The sequence below is a fragment of the Anneissia japonica genome, unplaced genomic scaffold, assembly GCF_011630105.1.
Source record: "Anneissia japonica isolate Jap-2015-1 unplaced genomic scaffold, ASM1163010v1 scaffold287857_len828801_cov194, whole genome shotgun sequence".
NCBI lineage: Eukaryota > Metazoa > Echinodermata > Crinoidea > Comatulida > Comatulidae > Anneissia > Anneissia japonica.
The window spans coordinates 659,964-676,931 of NW_022738478.1; the positions used below are offsets into that span (position 1 = coordinate 659,964).

The 16,968-nt window shown below is 34.0% G+C and overlaps 2 protein-coding genes across 2 annotated transcripts; one reads left to right on the forward strand and one right to left on the reverse strand.

Moving 5' to 3' along the window:
• Positions 1–2,867: 2,867 nt before the first annotated feature.
• Positions 2,868–12,451, reverse strand: LOC117117566 (cilia- and flagella-associated protein 52-like). The gene is made up of 11 exons (XM_033261909.1): positions 12,282–12,451; positions 11,463–11,662; positions 10,958–11,223; positions 10,334–10,433; positions 9,369–9,650; positions 8,346–8,458; positions 7,751–7,893; positions 6,636–6,933; positions 5,753–5,855; positions 5,014–5,148; positions 2,868–4,633 (listed from the first exon to the last, which is right to left on the reverse strand). The coding sequence occupies exons 1-11, from the start codon at positions 12,343–12,345 to the stop codon at positions 4,475–4,477; spliced, it is 1,863 nt and encodes a 620-aa protein (XP_033117800.1). The 5' UTR covers positions 12,346–12,451; the 3' UTR covers positions 2,868–4,474.
• A 2,387-nt stretch (positions 12,452–14,838) lies between these two features.
• LOC117117576 (NADH dehydrogenase [ubiquinone] 1 alpha subcomplex subunit 6-like) lies at positions 14,839–16,115 on the forward strand. The gene is made up of 3 exons (XM_033261917.1): positions 14,839–14,996; positions 15,443–15,558; positions 15,804–16,115. Exons 1-3 carry the CDS (start codon positions 14,858–14,860, stop codon positions 15,933–15,935), a joined length of 387 nt encoding a protein of 128 aa, XP_033117808.1. The 5' UTR covers positions 14,839–14,857; the 3' UTR covers positions 15,936–16,115.
• Positions 16,116–16,968: the final 853 nt, after the last annotated feature.

Below are 16,968 nucleotides of genomic sequence, written 5' to 3' on the forward strand. Positions count from 1 at the left end.
GTTTGTTTTATTACTCCAGTAAAAAGCATAGAGGGCGTGATTCCATCAATTTTTACAGAGGGCGCTATACTGGTAAATTGTCTGTGTGCAGTAAAATTTAATCAAAACAGAAGGGAGAGAACGATATAGGCAAAAGAGAGCACATTCAAATCCTCACTGATTCATTATCTGTGTTGTTTGAAATACAGTATGCTATAAATGAGTTGTAGTACAATGAAAATGGTGTTTCAATCAGTGTTATTCAACATTGTGTGATTTTTTTAAAACTAAGTCCAATACTGGACCAAAACTTTTAACTTAAACTGTTCAATCAGGGAGTTGTTATATAACAACTCCCTGGTTCAATTAACTGGTTGACACGTGGTATAGTGCATTATGGAGGTGTCGTGTTGCGTTCAGTTAACTTGTACGGGACCGACTTAGTGAACTCTATCAAATAATATTATTATACGTTATTTATTGAGTAGTTTAAAGCTCTGAAGAGTACTGTTATCTTGTAGTTGGAAAAGCCCCATGACAAAGTACTAGTAATAATAGAAAACAAGAATCATTGACTGATGAAGTTCTGTATAATATGAAAAAAATAAACGTGAAAATAAAACTCATGACAAGTACTAGCGATAATGGTAAACAAGAATCATTGACTGTTGATGTAGTGTAGACAGCTACAAACATACTTTTCTTCCATACTACCGTACTCGCACGAATAAGCGCCCGTTTTGAATAAGCGCCCCCTTCTAATTTGAATAATTTCGTAAGATTTTTTTTAGCAAGTCAATAATCCAATCAATCCTGGGACTGGTTGTTGGCATGATTTGAGCTGCAGAGTGGAGACACATTCTTCTTAGGTCAATATCAGAATGAGGATATTTCTCTTGGACTGGTAAAAGCTCCGATCCCTGGACAGACAGTATATTTAAAACTTTACACTTTTTACATAGTCCTACTCCTCTTTTTCTTTTTCCAACCTTTAGCACATTCTCATCTGAGTTTTCAAGAAAAAATACAATGATCCTGCCATCCTGCTAATCTCAATCGGCCGATGGTCAACAAGCTAACCACTACCCACCACCACTAATTGCATCTGCTATTTTGCTGTTATGATATTCACGCATTCTTGTCATGAGCCATGTTCTCTGGACGATTATCTTTTCCGCCTAAATAATCTTTTTTCATTCAAAAAGTGCCTCTTGAATTTAATAATTTCCCATAAGAAGCCCTCGATTTTCATCTATTTCCATAAGCGCCCCTCAATTTCCACTCTGTTTTCCCTGTTCGAATAAGCGCCCCATTTGAATAAGCGCCCCTCAGAAAATGCAAAAAACCTATTTTAAGCGCCCGGGCGCTTATTCGCGCGAGTACGGTATTAGACTTTTTAACAAACTCAAACCAAAATTAAGATTATGTTTTGGATTTATATTTTATATGGATCAATAACTAACAATAAGCTTTACAGAGATGGATCACTGAATTCCATGCATAATCCTAAAAGTAACCGCACAAATATTCAAGTGATCCACCAACAATAGTCAATTTCTGACTAAATGTATTAATTGTGTGGCCTATATTTTGTGGGCATTTTCGTGACGTGTAATATTGCAATTTTGCGTCAATAAATATTGCTAACAATCAAAACACTCTAACTGGTTCTAAGTAATCATACGCTTAAAACCACCTTTGAGGAACACAGAATGACTTTTTTTCTAACCTCTCTACAGTAACATAATTTATTAATCGAGTTTGTGGTAAAAGTACTGTACTTTACAGCAATATCTACTCGAAAAAACTTGGGAATTGATTAAAAAAATAACTTCATAAAAGTTTAAAATAATCAGCAATTAGAGGGCAGCAACCATGTTCTTATAAAAGTTACCAAATTATTATTTTTTTTATCATTGATTCGTAGCGTTTTCAATTGTTTTTTGAAGATGTTTTTATAGCGATGGATTGACAATTGACATTAAGTTAATTGTGATTGTCATAGTGTATTTCTGTGTAAATTAAAAAGAACCATAACACGGCTAATAAAAGAAGTATTGATACTGGTAAAATTCAGTCTGCAGCCCTTTATAATATTTGCCTGCAAGACTTCACGAGCTTGCTGATAACAGAAAATATCTGTCTGCCGCCGTCTCTACATGATTGGTTTAAAAAACTGCTAAAAACAAGCAAAGATCATTCATTCATTCTATACTCAGAAATGGATATACACACACACACACACACACACCCACACACACACATATATATAGATATAGATTAAAAGGCAAAATACTGAAAAACAACAATGCTGTGGGAAACAATGGCTGGATCTCGGTAGAGATGCAAAAATGATAAGCAACAGCTAAAAAGTAAACGCAAGTAAACAGCCAGAAATAGAACCAGAGCTTTCGGACAACACTAGTCCTTCCTCAGTGGTGAGTGAGTGAGGGTTGAAAAAGCCAGATAGTATAAAGTGAGAATTTCATGCAAGCATGATTAGAAACAATAGGCTAGGTGGGATTAGAAAATATATATATATATATATATAATATATATATATAATATATATATATATAGTAATATATATAATATATATAGTAGTACTGCCAAAAATATGAGTATCTATAGATTAATAATAATGGTCGTTATACTTTAAAGCTAGCAATTAACATAAAAAGATTAAGCAATTTAATTTATCAAAGTGATATTTAGAATGCACCCATACGTTGACGATAAAGTCGAATATTTTTAAAAACGAAGGTTTGCTCAGTGACGCATCATGAAGTTGGTAAGAACTATTATATGTAGTTTTTAAAATCAATCAGACACATCCCTGGACACATTGTGTTTCTCCCTGAAAAATAAAAATACATAAAAGCTTCGACTTTCCTTCAACAAGTTACTTTATTTCGAGGCCCACAACATACAAACAATAATTCTCCTTAAATAAATGTATAATACAGTATAATTCTTGTAGGAACACTTAATATACTTAAGGTTATACGAGAGAATCTGGTTTCTTTTCAACACACAGCTGGACACAAGTACATTGAACATTAGTAGGTGTGTACAAGTGCAAGACAGGCTTTTATGGTATTAAGCTAGAAATTCAACAAGCACTACCTCAGCTCTCAATGGACCTTTCCACTAAGACCCGCCACTTGGATATTGTTGCCAAGGATTCCACAAAACTGTTCTGATTGGTCCAGTCAGATATTAAGTATAATTGACATTCTGGAAAGGTCAATTATCATTACAATTCTACTATATGTATTTTATATAAATTAGAATCTCTTTCAGCTGGAACTAATTCTGGTGATAATCGGATGCAAATTAAAGTTGTATATTATAGTATTATTCCTTAAACAAAAGCTTACGTTTGTCAATCGATCATCCACGGTATAGTTTTGGAGAACACTGGCATTGATAAGGTACTTAACACAGACAATTCATATATGAACACACATTAATTATAATATTACTATACCATACATTAATAATACAATTTGGTATTAGTACATTTGAGCAAAGAGTACAGAATAGTTATGGATCAGACAACTCAAATATCACTTGTATTTATTAAACTAATGACCATGTGATACATATAGACCCTAACCCTGCATATATTTTCATAACAACCTATTTTATCTCCCGTTTGTTTATTCACATAAGTGGTGACTTGTGCAGTGTTCACATCTAGCACTGCATTGCAGTCTTGTCCCCATAATTAATTATTTGGCAATTTCAGGTCGACCTCTACGGTGAGGGGCATCTGAAAACCACGGAGGACACAGTTTTGTATTGGAATTGTTTATTTCTAAATAAAAAGAACTTTTTGGTGTGTGTATATGGAAAATTTCTGGAAGTATGCTATGATATTTAGTACGTTGTTAACAATAAAATGAACAGACTAATGAAAAACATTGGAACTTGGAAAACCCATAACTCATTGGGAATTTTGGTACAAGATCTTTACCAAAGGAAGCATTTATTAGAAATCTTTTCAATTAAATATAATACTAATTCTTTTTGGTGATGTGCAGTAAAGATTTGCCATTCTTTGTTGGATGACACTAAATTTACAAAAGCGTCAATAAAAAAGTACAAAACAGTGGAAGGTTTTTCATTTCAATTTTGGTGATTTTCTTCAGGTTTTATCTAAATATTTAGTTATTAATATTACATTAACAAGTTTTAGATCAAAACCCCCTAAAAATTTGTTTTCAATTCTGGTGATTTTCTTCAAGTTTTATCTAAATATCTAGTTTAATTAACAATTTATAGATCACAACCCTGCAATGTATATACACTAATAGATAATAAAGATGGTATGATCTGCACACAAAGATTATTCATAATAATATTCTAACAATGACAAATTTAATATGAATATCATTATATGTACATTTCTGTATCTCCGTGAAATCTGTGTTCCTATAGTTTCTCAAGGATGATTTTCATATATTAAGTATATTATCATTAAATTTATTTCTTAACGAGATGACTTGAAAGGGTAGTTCCAAAAGAGAATGGCGCCATCATCACTAACACTGACAATGATCTTCTGGTTTGGGCAGATCTTGAGTCTGTTGATGAAGCCACTGTGACCTATTCCCACATGGGTCACCTCTGCTTCCTTGTAATTCCATACCTGTAACAGGATTTAAACCCAATTGATTAATACCAGATCTATCTGTCTATTTCCAAAGGATTCATAGAGCCAAGTAGAAAGCGTCGCATTTGATATAAAAAAAAAAAACAAAACTGTAATACAAGGTATAAGGTAAACTTACAAGCAAGATATCTTAAGCAAAAATAAAAGTAATTCTGCTTATGATGCAGACTTCACATGTAGGTATACATATATTTGACAGATAGGCTAAATTGAATTGTGTGTAAAGGGCTTAACACTGTGTCTCTTTACCACAATCTCTGGGTCATGACTCATGCTTCAAACAGCATACTGTGTCATCGATCAAAAACACTGTCATAATGAATGCACCTAAATAATACAAACTGAGTATAATCTACCTTGATAAGTTTATCGTCGCCGCCCGTTGCAAAGTATTCTCCATCGCTAGCAATATCCATTCCGTTGACTGAACCAGATTGTGATCCCTCCACTTCCCGAATCTGTGCTGCGTTTATGGACTCCCAATAGCCAATCTGAATGTGGATGGAAAATAAGGTTTCTGGTGTGTATGCACATATATAGAATGATGTGCCCATACATGGTCATAATGTGATGTCATTATGACCATATTTAGGCATGTCACATAAACCTTCATAGTTTTGACGGTGCTTTAGGCTTTCACTTGTGCTCATGTTGTCGCAAGTAATAATAAAATAGTGTACATTTGTATATTGCCGGTATCCATCAAAAAAAGATGCTCACAGCGCTTGAAGTGTGAACTAGTAGCTTGATCAAATACTTCCTTCGCCCCTAAAGAGCACCTTCATGTCTGTGCTACCTGGTAAGCTGTACCAGCAACTCTGGTCGTTCACAAATGGGCTGTTTGTTTATAGTTGGGACTACGGTTTAGAGTCCCTATCCAAGAAGACTTGTTCTACCACCAGAACCATAGACGAGTGTGCCATTCGAACCAGTGCTGAAATTTGGTTGTAGGTTGCGGAGCCCCCTGCCTTAACCACTCGGCAAATCAACTTGTCGTAAAGTAATGAAAAGCTCAGCTGAGGATCACCTCTGCCAAGCCATCCTACATATTATTATTAATAATAGTAATAGTAATCATACTGATATACAGCCTACCTTTCTGTCAGTACCACTTGTAATCACTTGCATTTCATCTGGGTGGTAGAGAACACACATAAACAATGTGTTGGCAAAGATTACTTGAATACGAACAAAGCGTCTAGAAAAAAAAAGGTGAAAAAACAAAACAGTTACAAATTTTATTGGTAAAAAGGTATTGTGTGTATATATATATATACTTATGAAAACAGAGTGGAAATTGAGGAGGCGCTTATATAAATAGATGAAAATTAAAGGGGTGCTTATGGGCAATTGGAAAATTCAAGGGGCACATTTTTTAAAATCAAAGATAAACAAATGGTTTTGGTGAAGAAAATGTAATCATCGAGAGAGCATGGCTCATAAATGTTGGGGGTATTAACACAACAGCAGATAAAATTAGTGGTGTTGATGGTGGTGGTAAGGGTGTTGGCCATCTGCCAATTCAGATTAGCAGGATCATTGCAGGGTAATTCTTGCCTAAATACGAGAGTGATGAGGTCAGTGTATTTTTGTTGACTGAAAATGGCCATATAGTATTTTAATTTTTAGATATTAAATACTGTAGTTCTAAATCCAAAAAGGGTATCAATAAAACAAGAACGGCATTCTAAAGATGCATTAAAACTGAAAACTCATGATAGCCCGACAGATGAATAGATGGACTGACTGACCAACAATGCAGAAAATTAAGTTGGTGATGTACTGTACTGTATGATTGAATTTTTTTAGGAATTGAGGGGCGCTTATTCAAAATTGAGGTGGGCGCTTATTCAAACAGGTTGCTTAAGACAATTTTCAATTAGGAGGGGCGCATATTTAAGAGGTGCGCGAGTACGTTATTCCAGTCTGTAATTTATTTGTATTGGACATGATAAAAAGAAATTAATAAAATGCTTACATCAAGTCCCAGATTATACAGGTGCCGTCACTGCTGGCACTGATGCATTCCTCATTGTTCTTGCGCACTTTGATGGAGGACACGCTTCCCTTGTGCTCTTTCATGGCTTCTTCCATCCTCTGCGACGTAGAAGACACTTTCCAAACTCTGACCTGACCCTCTCCACCGCCACTCACAATACGCATGCAGTCAGATGTTGAAGCAATTGCTGTTACTCCCTTGTTGTGGGCGTCTTCGATACAGTAGAGCAGACGACCAGACTCCGGTAGAAATGCTCTTATTTTTCCATCATTCCAGGCTGAAATTTTAAATACAATATCACACATAACAAAAATAATGCTAGAAAATATTTAAACTGTTTAAACCTAACTCTAGGATACTGCAATCTGTTTAAGCAAGTAGTGCTTTGTGCTTCTCCACAGTCATGAGTTCATGAGTCAGTTCTACCAGGACTACTCCATATGGAGTTAATGACATTTTACATTGTGTTGGATTGATTCTGTATTCAATGACCAAAACTGCATCTCAGTTCATGTATTACCATATAATCCCACCCCCTAAAATTGGGCCATGGGGGGTGGGATTATTTATACAGGTAGTAAAGTCAAGGACAGATCCAGAGATGTCCGAAAGAGGGGCCAATCACGATAACACTACCATAGGGGGTCCGTAAGCTGCGCCCACAGACTTTTTGTTTTCTAGAAGCCAAAAAATAACCTGAGGCATTTTGGGCAATCATTTTTTTCTTTTTTTTGTTTCTTTTCTTTTTTATAAATTAAATTTCCACCCCACTAAGTCTGCCCCTGAAAGCAGATCCTTTGATTATCAGCAGATGGTGAGGAAGACTTTAAAAATTGTCTATTTTTTCTTCTAAAGCATGTAAACTTCGTAAAATGAGATACAATATAAGTAATTCAAAAAGCAAATTACTGAAAAACAACAATAGCTGGATCTTCGTAAAGATACAAATTTGATAAGCAACAGCTAAAATGCAAACATAAATAAGCAGCCAGAAAGAGAAGCAGAAGATTTTCGGATAACACTATTCCTTACTATGTGGCAAATGGTGATGTACGTTTATTTTCATCACTATCAAAAAATGAAAGTACACATACCGCTGATAATATACTTGCCGTCCTGCATGAAGTTGATGGCGTGACATGTGATATTAGGCACTGTTATGCGTAGCGCTTCTTTAGTCCCTTTCCAAATTCGAATATCATTTTCAGAACATGTGGCAAAAATGTCTGAACAACCACTGTAAGTAATTAATCAAGTTTGTTGCATTTAGATGAATGAAAGTTTGATAGCATCATCAACCTTACTATCAGCATCAACATCATCACAATAATCAACAATTATCATCATCGTCATCACCTTCCATGATAATCAGGTCAATCACTGTCATCATCAATTTAGAAAATCATCATTATCCTGACAATTATCAGCATTTTCATCATTATCATCATCTTAATTATCTTCATCAACATCATCACCACCATCAATATCATTATTACTGGCATCACCATCTGCATTATCATCATGATTATTTCATTATTTTCATTAAAATCATTGTCATCACCACTGCTACTGCTGCTAACATAGTCGTATCCATCATCATAGTCATCATTATCGTCATTAATATTATCACCAACATCACAACATTCAAATTACTGTAAGCAAAAATAATTAGATTGTCATTATACTTACAATGGAAAAACAATGTCCCTAACTGGCTTATAATGACATGTATTGATAAGTTCAAATGTAAACTCAGCAAAGTTGAACCGGTAAGTTTGTGCATTGCTGGTGCCAACAAAAAACTAAAAAATAAGGAAATAAATCAGTGAGAAATTATATTTATCATCAATAGCTTACAGTCTGTTCACATTGTCAAAATTTAAAGTGACAAATAAAATACCTGTTACCGTAGTTATTTGGATAAATGCCCTGCATTGAATAAACACCCCTCTAGATCCACATTTGAAATAAACGCCTCCCTCTAATAAACACATCAAGACGTCTATTTTTCCCTTGAATAAACGCCCATAAATAATTGTAAGCAAGTCTAATGGAAGCAACATCATTCTCAACAAATTTTATTAATGTTGTACTCTAGTACAATTACATTTTTTCTAACCTGGTTGGAATCAATAAGTCTTTGATCACATAACAGCACACTTTGACGGCAATTATGAGTTGTAATTCCACATTTACTGTGAATTTAAGGGGCACTTATTTGACTATACGCATCTATTTTACGTCTCCCTCTAATGAATGCCCCCCTCAAAAACCGTTTCCAACAATAATGCCCTATGGGGCGTTATTCAAATAAATATGTATTTGGGAGTGCTCTGCATACCACAGAATTTGTCACATGTGTGGACAGAGCTTAAATTATATCAAACTTTTGAAACGGGTAAAAATAATGAGATTTTAATCTACTATGCTTTTAAAGTGTACCCCTACCATTTTCAAATTAAACTTAAAAAGTTATTTAAAAAAAAAAATCGGAGTTGAAGTAAATGTTGTTTTGCATATAATTTTTATTTTCCAACTTCAAATCATACCAAATTAACACAAAAAATTTAACAAGTGTAAACACATTTTATGCACCCCTATCACTTGTAGTAGTAAATATTGGTTCTGATTTCGCATTAATAACTTTATCCAAATCATATTGCCCTAAATACATTTCATTTTAAAAAATTACTTAAAGAAATGTTAGCTTACTTGATGTCCATGACCCCGTAATGCGATGGAAGTGATCTCTCCAGCATGCTGTATCTTGGTACTTTTCACTTTCTGGAACTTCTCTCCTTTGATCAGTGCCACTGTGCCGTCTCCAGCCCCTACTAGAATCTCTCCAGTCTTAACAAGTGCTAGGGCTGTGATACCAAGGCTGTACTTATTCTTGGCCGGTCCATAGTGTCGGAAAAGCTGTTTGTCTACACTCACTTGCAGCACATCACCGCTGGTTGTTCCACAGTAGAAAAACTTATCATCCTCTGAAACCTGTATATATATGTAATCATAAATAAGCTCTATCACCGCTATCAGTAAATCATCAAAGGTACATATACAGTGTTTACCGCTATCATTGTTTATGCACTATAGCCAATTTATATACATTATATTACATAACAAACTGACTCCTTTATTTAATGATATATAAATGATATTAAAAATCAGTCATGTTCGGTAATAAAAAGAAAGAATATGTTATGAACTTGAAAGCTTTTGTCCCCGAGTTTATGGTTGTGTCCAATTCTTGACACATTGCTTGTGGCCTTTTTCCTTCAGCCAGGAGAATAAAAGTTTGATATAAATGATTTAAAATGAAATGGACGGTTCCCACACCTTGGCTATTATTGCCAAGGTTCCAATCAATTTAACATGTGCACACTGCCACAATACCCAGTGACACACACAAACACACACACACAAACACAAAAATAATGTCACAAATAGAGGCTCCACCCAACTTAGCCTCATCATGGTTAAGGTAAGAAAAATTATGGCACCTCTAGATGGCTTGAAATGGCACTCTCAGATTTAAATTTAAACTTCCTTATTTTTTTATTGTTTTTAAAATTTTGAAATATTTTGAAGTGGGGAGGGGAAGATGCCCCCCCCCCCCACTGATACCTAATATATTATTACTGATGTCTATTAATGTGGTGTCTTTGAATACATACCTCAATGCTCCTTACAACTCGTTTCAACTGTCCCATGGTGCAATCTGTTGGACGAATCTTACGATTGGCTCGATCAAGTTCCCAAACACGCAGTGTACGACTAGATGATAGATGGGATAAGTAAATATTGATTGAATTTAGAATATTTTACTTATCAAGGTGCATAACACACTGATTATCAATCAATCAATTAACCAATCAATCAATCAATCAATTAAATAATCATTCATTCAATCAATTATTTAATCACTCAATCAATTAATCATTCAATCATTGAATCAATCAATTAATCATTCAATCAATCATTTAATCAATTATTCAATCAATCATTCAATTAATTAATCATTTAATCAATCATTCACTCAATCTATTCATTATTCAATATATCAATCAATCAATTAATCATTCAATCAATCACTTAATCATTCAATCAATTAATCATTCAATCAATTAATTAATTAAACAATCAATCAACCAATTGCTCATTGAATCAATCACTAAATCATTCAAATCAATCAATTAATCATTCAATCACTTAATCGTTTGGCGTGTAAAATAAGTTTGACTTATCGAGTTAGGCAAAGGCAAGCTCAAATGTCTAAATGTTTAAAATGATCGACTTACTCTCCCCCAGTGACGAAGATGTTATCATTTAAGTTTGAATAAGCCACGCAATATGTCATTCCTGCGCTTTTCAATGCTGCCGGGGATCCACAAATTGACGTCATGGTCTTTACATCCCAGATAACAACACAGCCGTCATCTTGACCTCCAAGAGACAGTAAGTATTTTTCATTTGGGGAGAATGCCAAGGACTGAACTTTGACCTTATGCAATGAAAGGCGACAGTAAATGTCCTTTGTTTCATAATTCCAGATGATCAGATCTGCCTAAAACACAAATAAAAACATAATATGATATAGCTATTAGTCTCCCATTTGATATAATATGTTAGTCTCACATTTTAATCAGCATGTTAGTCTCGCATTTGATACACAACACCTCAACTGCTGGCTGATGCAGCATCCTTGGTTTTAGCTTTGACAATTCCTAGTACTTTCAGGATTTCAACCAAGGCTCTAAGATTGAAAGATGACCAGTTAAATGCTTTACAACAGCGAAGAGTTACCTTGAATCCCATATGAGTAATTTGGCCAGACGCAATGTATCTGCCGCTCTTAGAGATCGCCAAACATGATACATCATTGGTGTGTCCAGTGAGAAAACTTTGTTTGTGTGTTTGAATATGTTCAATAATTACAACATTTCCTAAGGGGTAGACGATGTTTTCTCTGTCTGGATGTACTTTTAAACCTGCATGCACTGAACCTGAAATGAGTAAAATGACATTACATGATAATGGTTACTTTAAAATTACAATGTAATAAGTAATAAATACTTAGGGGCCAAGCCTAATAATAATAATACTAATAGAAGCATCGATTAAAGTAAATGTCACGCTGTCAAGACTCCTAAAAAACATCTCCTGAATGTACTGAATAAAACAGTACAAAAAATGAAATGCCTTATTTGAATTTAATGGGAATGTTTAGGCTATGCCATATATAGGCCTAGGCCTATTCTAAGGGCCTAGGGCCTACTAGTACTAGGCCTACTAGTAGCCTAGGCCTAGTATTTTACTAAAGAATAATAAGAGATAGCGAAACTAACTAAAGTTCAAGATTAAACCAATCAATACTTTGATTATTAATATTATTATGATTACATCGTAACTCACCAATCAAAATCAAGTCACTCAGAGAGGAATAGGTTCCAGCCAAGCTAGGCCTTCTCTCTACGTATTAACTACTCTACTAGTAGAGCCTAGGCTAGGCCTACCGACTGTACTGTACTAGACTGCTGCACTGCTAGCTAGTGCTGGCCTACTACTAGGAAGTTAGGCCTACCTTACCTACCTAAGAGAGAGGCCTACGTAAACAAAACTTACCATTAAATCCTATAACAGATTTTAGTTCAAGCATCTGCACATCTGCTCCTACGTCTCCAGCCATAGTTTGACGATAATATTCACGTTTCAAACTCAGTATTTCTAATTTATTATTAGTTAGACCTAGCTTCGCCAACACACTGGTCACACCACCGCGCTGATTAGTTTGATTTGTTGCTATGGGCATGGGTTGTATAGCAACGCGCGATGATGAAAGTACAGAGGGCGGTATACGGCTACATGCGAACTCTAAATCATTCACATCAAGAGCAAATCAGCTGATTAATTTTACAGTAGGCCTATGTTAATAATTAATATTATTATAACCTGAACAACAAAATTCAATATTTGAATTGCCTACATTTTATTTTTCAGTAAGTTCGGAATCTATTTCTTTCAAATGGTAGTCAGTTTAGGGATTTTCAAAGAAAAATATTATTGTTTTTTATTGCGTCCCCGGAATTTTGGTCAATTTGAACAAATCAGGCCTAGATGAATTACAAAAAGACGTTGATTTGAATTAAATATTATTTATTACGAATACGTTTCTTTCTTGCTAAGTTTCAACTTAGTTGTGGCGTTGTTATAAATTCCCATTTTTTTCATTTTCCTTGTCAATTGTGATTCAAATAATATATGACCTGGCACATGACGATGAAAAATGTTCTTTATCAATAAGAAATCATGTTAAAATACCGGATAAGGAAGGAAAAGCGAACGTTCATAGTAAATCATCTTTCCTAGATTTTATACCGATACTACAATTTGTTTGGGATTCTGGAATCTACGCGTAAAGCAAAATTGATTTAGCAATTATAAATAAAATAACATTATTTCTAATTAAATTGTCTAAACGGCCAATAAAATGGGTGGAATATTAACGGAGATATCTTAAAAAAAAACAAAAACAAAAAACACCCCTTCCAAGATGGTCGGTTTTCATGCGATTTCGAGCTGTGGCCCATCTTTTACGGGATTTGTGGGACCCAAAACAAAATTCTAATGTACAACCAAACTAGATTATAATATTTTTCCCATATGACTGATTTTGAGTTGCTCAAACGTTCAAAATATAAATATACCTTACAAAATGCCAAAAGTTTTAAATTGGAATGAAAATAACACTAAGAAATGTGCAGACCTAGGTCTTCCTTAAATTCCCATTGAAGTGGCTTAGATGTCAGGGCGGTTTCTTGATGTTATACCCAATTGTCACCTATTCTTTCCCTTTCATAGATGCTGTGACTATTAGTGATGAGTTTTGTTTGTTTGTTTGTTCTGGATTCTTCCATAAATAGCGAATTTTCATCAACGCACAGGTTGCATAAATCTAAATAGTGAAAAGGAAAGAAATAGGTGACAATAGGTATAGCAACAAGAAACAAAGTTGTAGGCAGCCCGTTGTCTGATGACAACCAACACCATAGAACCATTTCAATAGGAATCTAAGCCATTGAAGTGGCTTAGATGTCAGGGCGGTATTTCTTGATGTATAACCAATTGTCACCTATTTCTTTCCCTTTCATAGATGCTGTGACTATTAGTGATGAGTTTTGTTTGTTCTGGATTCTTCCATAAATAGCGAATTTTCATCAACGCACAGGTTGCATAAATCTAAATATGAAAGGGAAAGAAATAGGTGACAATAGGTATAGCAACAAGAAACAAAGTTGTAGGCAGCCAGTTGTCTGATGACAACCAACACCATAGAACCATTTCAATATGAATTTAAGGAAGACTAGCCCCGTACATAATTTTTATTGATATTTTCAGTCCAATTTTAAATTTTGGAATTTAATTGCAAGGATGTTTGAACATGCCAAGGGGGTGCGTTGTTTTGGCCCTCTATATATTATCTAGGGCACTGGTGAAGCATTTACAGGTTAAAGATATAGGCTTAGTATATTATGAGCATCTTCATCATGCTATCAGTAAAAATAGCAGAAAAAATACCTCAAAAAATTTAAATATAATTTTGAATAGCTCATTTCAAAGGTGAATTATCAAATAAACTATCTTCCAACGAGAAACAGATCAAGGAATATATTTTTCACCAATTTACACATTTTACTTTCAAAATCTTTTATTACAAGCCAATTTATTAAGGATTTTGCAATACATGTATAACGGAAAAATTAACAGGGGATTTTTTTTCTTATTCAGATATTTTACTTTGAAGGTAATCACTTATTTAAAAATATACAAATTTGGCAATTTATTTTTTTTTTTTTTTTTTTTTTTTTTTTTTTAAAAACTATATACTGTTACATCTTTAATGGGCTGCCAGTTTTCTCATTAGATCGTATTTTACCACTTACCGGCGGACCGGACCGAGATCAAAGTTACTCGGTTTAGTCTCCAATGCTACAGACGCATTGTATAATGACATTTTAAATAAATATATTTATTGTAAACTATAGACTTATTATTATAAAAAAAATATAATATTTTTCGTATTGGTATGAAATTTAGCTTTGCTTATAAGTAAATGAACTTATAATTATATAATAATACACCTGTAAACTGTTTTAATTTCTGTTTCTGGCAATACTCATTATCGGGAGAAAAAATAGAAGATGGCGTCGCCTACCCAAGCCGCCCGAGTGGCTGCTGTATCAAGAAATGTGAAATTAATGATGTCTAGAAACCCAGAGGAGGCGCGTAGACGTGTGTTTCAATTATATAAAGCATGGTGGAGAGAGATACCCCATGCTAGTAAGTTATCATATATTGCTAATCATAAACGTAGATAAACCAAATAAGAGTAGATGCAGGCCCAGGCCTGGCACTAACTAAATTAACCAACCGCGGGTTAGATTTGTTCATGTAGGGTACACTCAGTTCGATGAGCCGAGAAAGGAAGTGATCAGTTAGGCCTATTCTGTTTTTTTGAAGATTTATTATAATACAGTAGATACTCTATGTATCTGTACTATTAATTATAATTAATTGACTATTTACCACAACTGAAAATATATAGATATCAGAATATATTAATATATTTTTAAAAATATATCAATCAATAAAGGAAATCAGTGTTGACACATTTGACTCAACTCAGGTATTTGTATAGAGAGAAATATGAAGTTAAATTTGTACTAATATTTGTAATATAAATCTCATTACTGTATCATTAATATCTGTTTAATTATATATTTCAGTCCAGCAGTATTATTTAGACATTTCTGTAAAACAAGGTCGTGATAAAGTGAGGGAACTGTTTATGAAAAATGCTCACATTAGAGACACAAGAACAATTGACCTACTTGTGATAAAGGTGAGCTGCAATTATCTTGACCCACAATGCAAGTGTAGTAAATCCAGTGGCATATATCCAGGAATCTCAAATGGGGTATAAGGGCTCGATAATTAAGTAAGGGGGCACTAGCTCGATAGCTATCTGCTTGAACAGTTATGACTGGAGGCACAAGTTTTTTTAGGTGGTGTGTACCCCACGCCCTCTTCTAGATACGTCACTGCACAAATCTTACTTTTTTAATTGATTGTTTCTCCGTTTTTTAGGGTAAAATGGAACTAGAAGAGACTATTCAAGTATGGAAACAACGATCTCACATCATGGATTACTTCAATGAAGATCCCAACAACAAAATGAATAGTGATTTTTTAACAAAGTTTTATGATGGAAAGACATAATTATATCAAGAGCTGTTATTGATTGAACTGTCGTGAATTTGAATCCCTAACTACTGAAACCAACTACTGAAAAACTGTTTTGAGGTTAAATTATTAGCTTGCTACAAAAAAAATTTCCAACCTTATTCTTCTTTTAAATATCCATGTACTTTGTAAGCATTTAATTTTATTGTTGCTCAACTCGTCGCTCACATCACGAACTAACACAATTAAATTCAATTGTGTTAGTTCGTGAAATCAAAAAAGCGCGTCAAAATACGCGCTGTTGTCGTTAAGGACTTTTTGTGTGGTAAAGAATACAAAATTGCTTGACAACCAATACGCGCTCGTTTTGACGCGCTACTGTGATTTCACGAACTAACACAATCTACTTTGATTGTGTTAGTTCGTGACGAACTAATAAGCAATTAATAAAATGTTGATGTCATGATTGCTTTTATTAGATACATAATTAGGTTTACTAGTTAATATAGCCAGCAGACATAGTGATTGACTTCCTGCCTTCAATTAATAGAATTAAATAATATCATTAAAGTGGGTTTTCAAAGTGGCATGAACAAAAATATGTGAATTGTTGTAATAAAAAGAACTATTATATTTACTTCTGAAATTGTGTTGTATTTGTAATATTTAAAGATGTATTGTCTACCAAAAAAAAATAAAACCCCTCAAGAACAGATTGCAAGTTTTTGCTGATTTAGACATTTTACTACAAAAGTAACAACAGAGGCAATATTGTATTACAGTACTGTACTTTAGTTTGAGCAAGATATTGGAACTTGCTTAAGTCGAATCCAAAATGGCATTGAAAAATTGTTTGACTTTAGAAAAAAATTCAACTTACAAATCGTTTATTAATGGAAAACGCAACAATTTGGCATGTAAAATAAGATTGACTTATGAATTAATCGAGTTAGGCAAAGTCGACTTAAGCAAGTTTTACTTTACTAATACCTAACTGCGAATCATAAAGGGATGCTCTAACTACAGTACTGTATACACTTTCCATCCAGATGAACAAGTTATCAGGGCG

What these genes read in the sequence shown, in the direction of transcription:
- LOC117117576 (XM_033261917.1), top strand. Translation starts at nt 14,858, where the DNA reads ATGGCGTCGCCTACCCAAGCCGCCCGAGTGGCTGCTGTATCAAGAAAT. An exon ending in GAGAGAGATACCCCATGCTA is followed by an intron (nt 14,997 to 15,442) that starts GTAAGTTATCAT and finishes TATATATTTCAG; the next exon opens with TCCAGCAGTATTATTTAGAC. An exon ending in TTGACCTACTTGTGATAAAG is followed by an intron (nt 15,559 to 15,803) that starts GTGAGCTGCAAT and finishes TCCGTTTTTTAG; the next exon opens with GGTAAAATGGAACTAGAAGA.
- LOC117117566 (XM_033261909.1), bottom strand. Translation starts at nt 12,345, where the DNA reads ATGGCTGGAGACGTAGGAGCAGATGTGCAGATGCTTGAACTAAAATCT. An exon ending in ATCTGTTATAGGATTTAATG is followed by an intron (nt 11,663 to 12,281) that starts GTAAGTTTTGTT and finishes TACTCATTTCAG; the next exon opens with GTTCAGTGCATGCAGGTTTA. An exon ending in AGGGACATTGTTTTTCCATT is followed by an intron (nt 7,894 to 8,345) that starts GTAAGTATAATG and finishes AATTACTTACAG; the next exon opens with TGGTTGTTCAGACATTTTTG.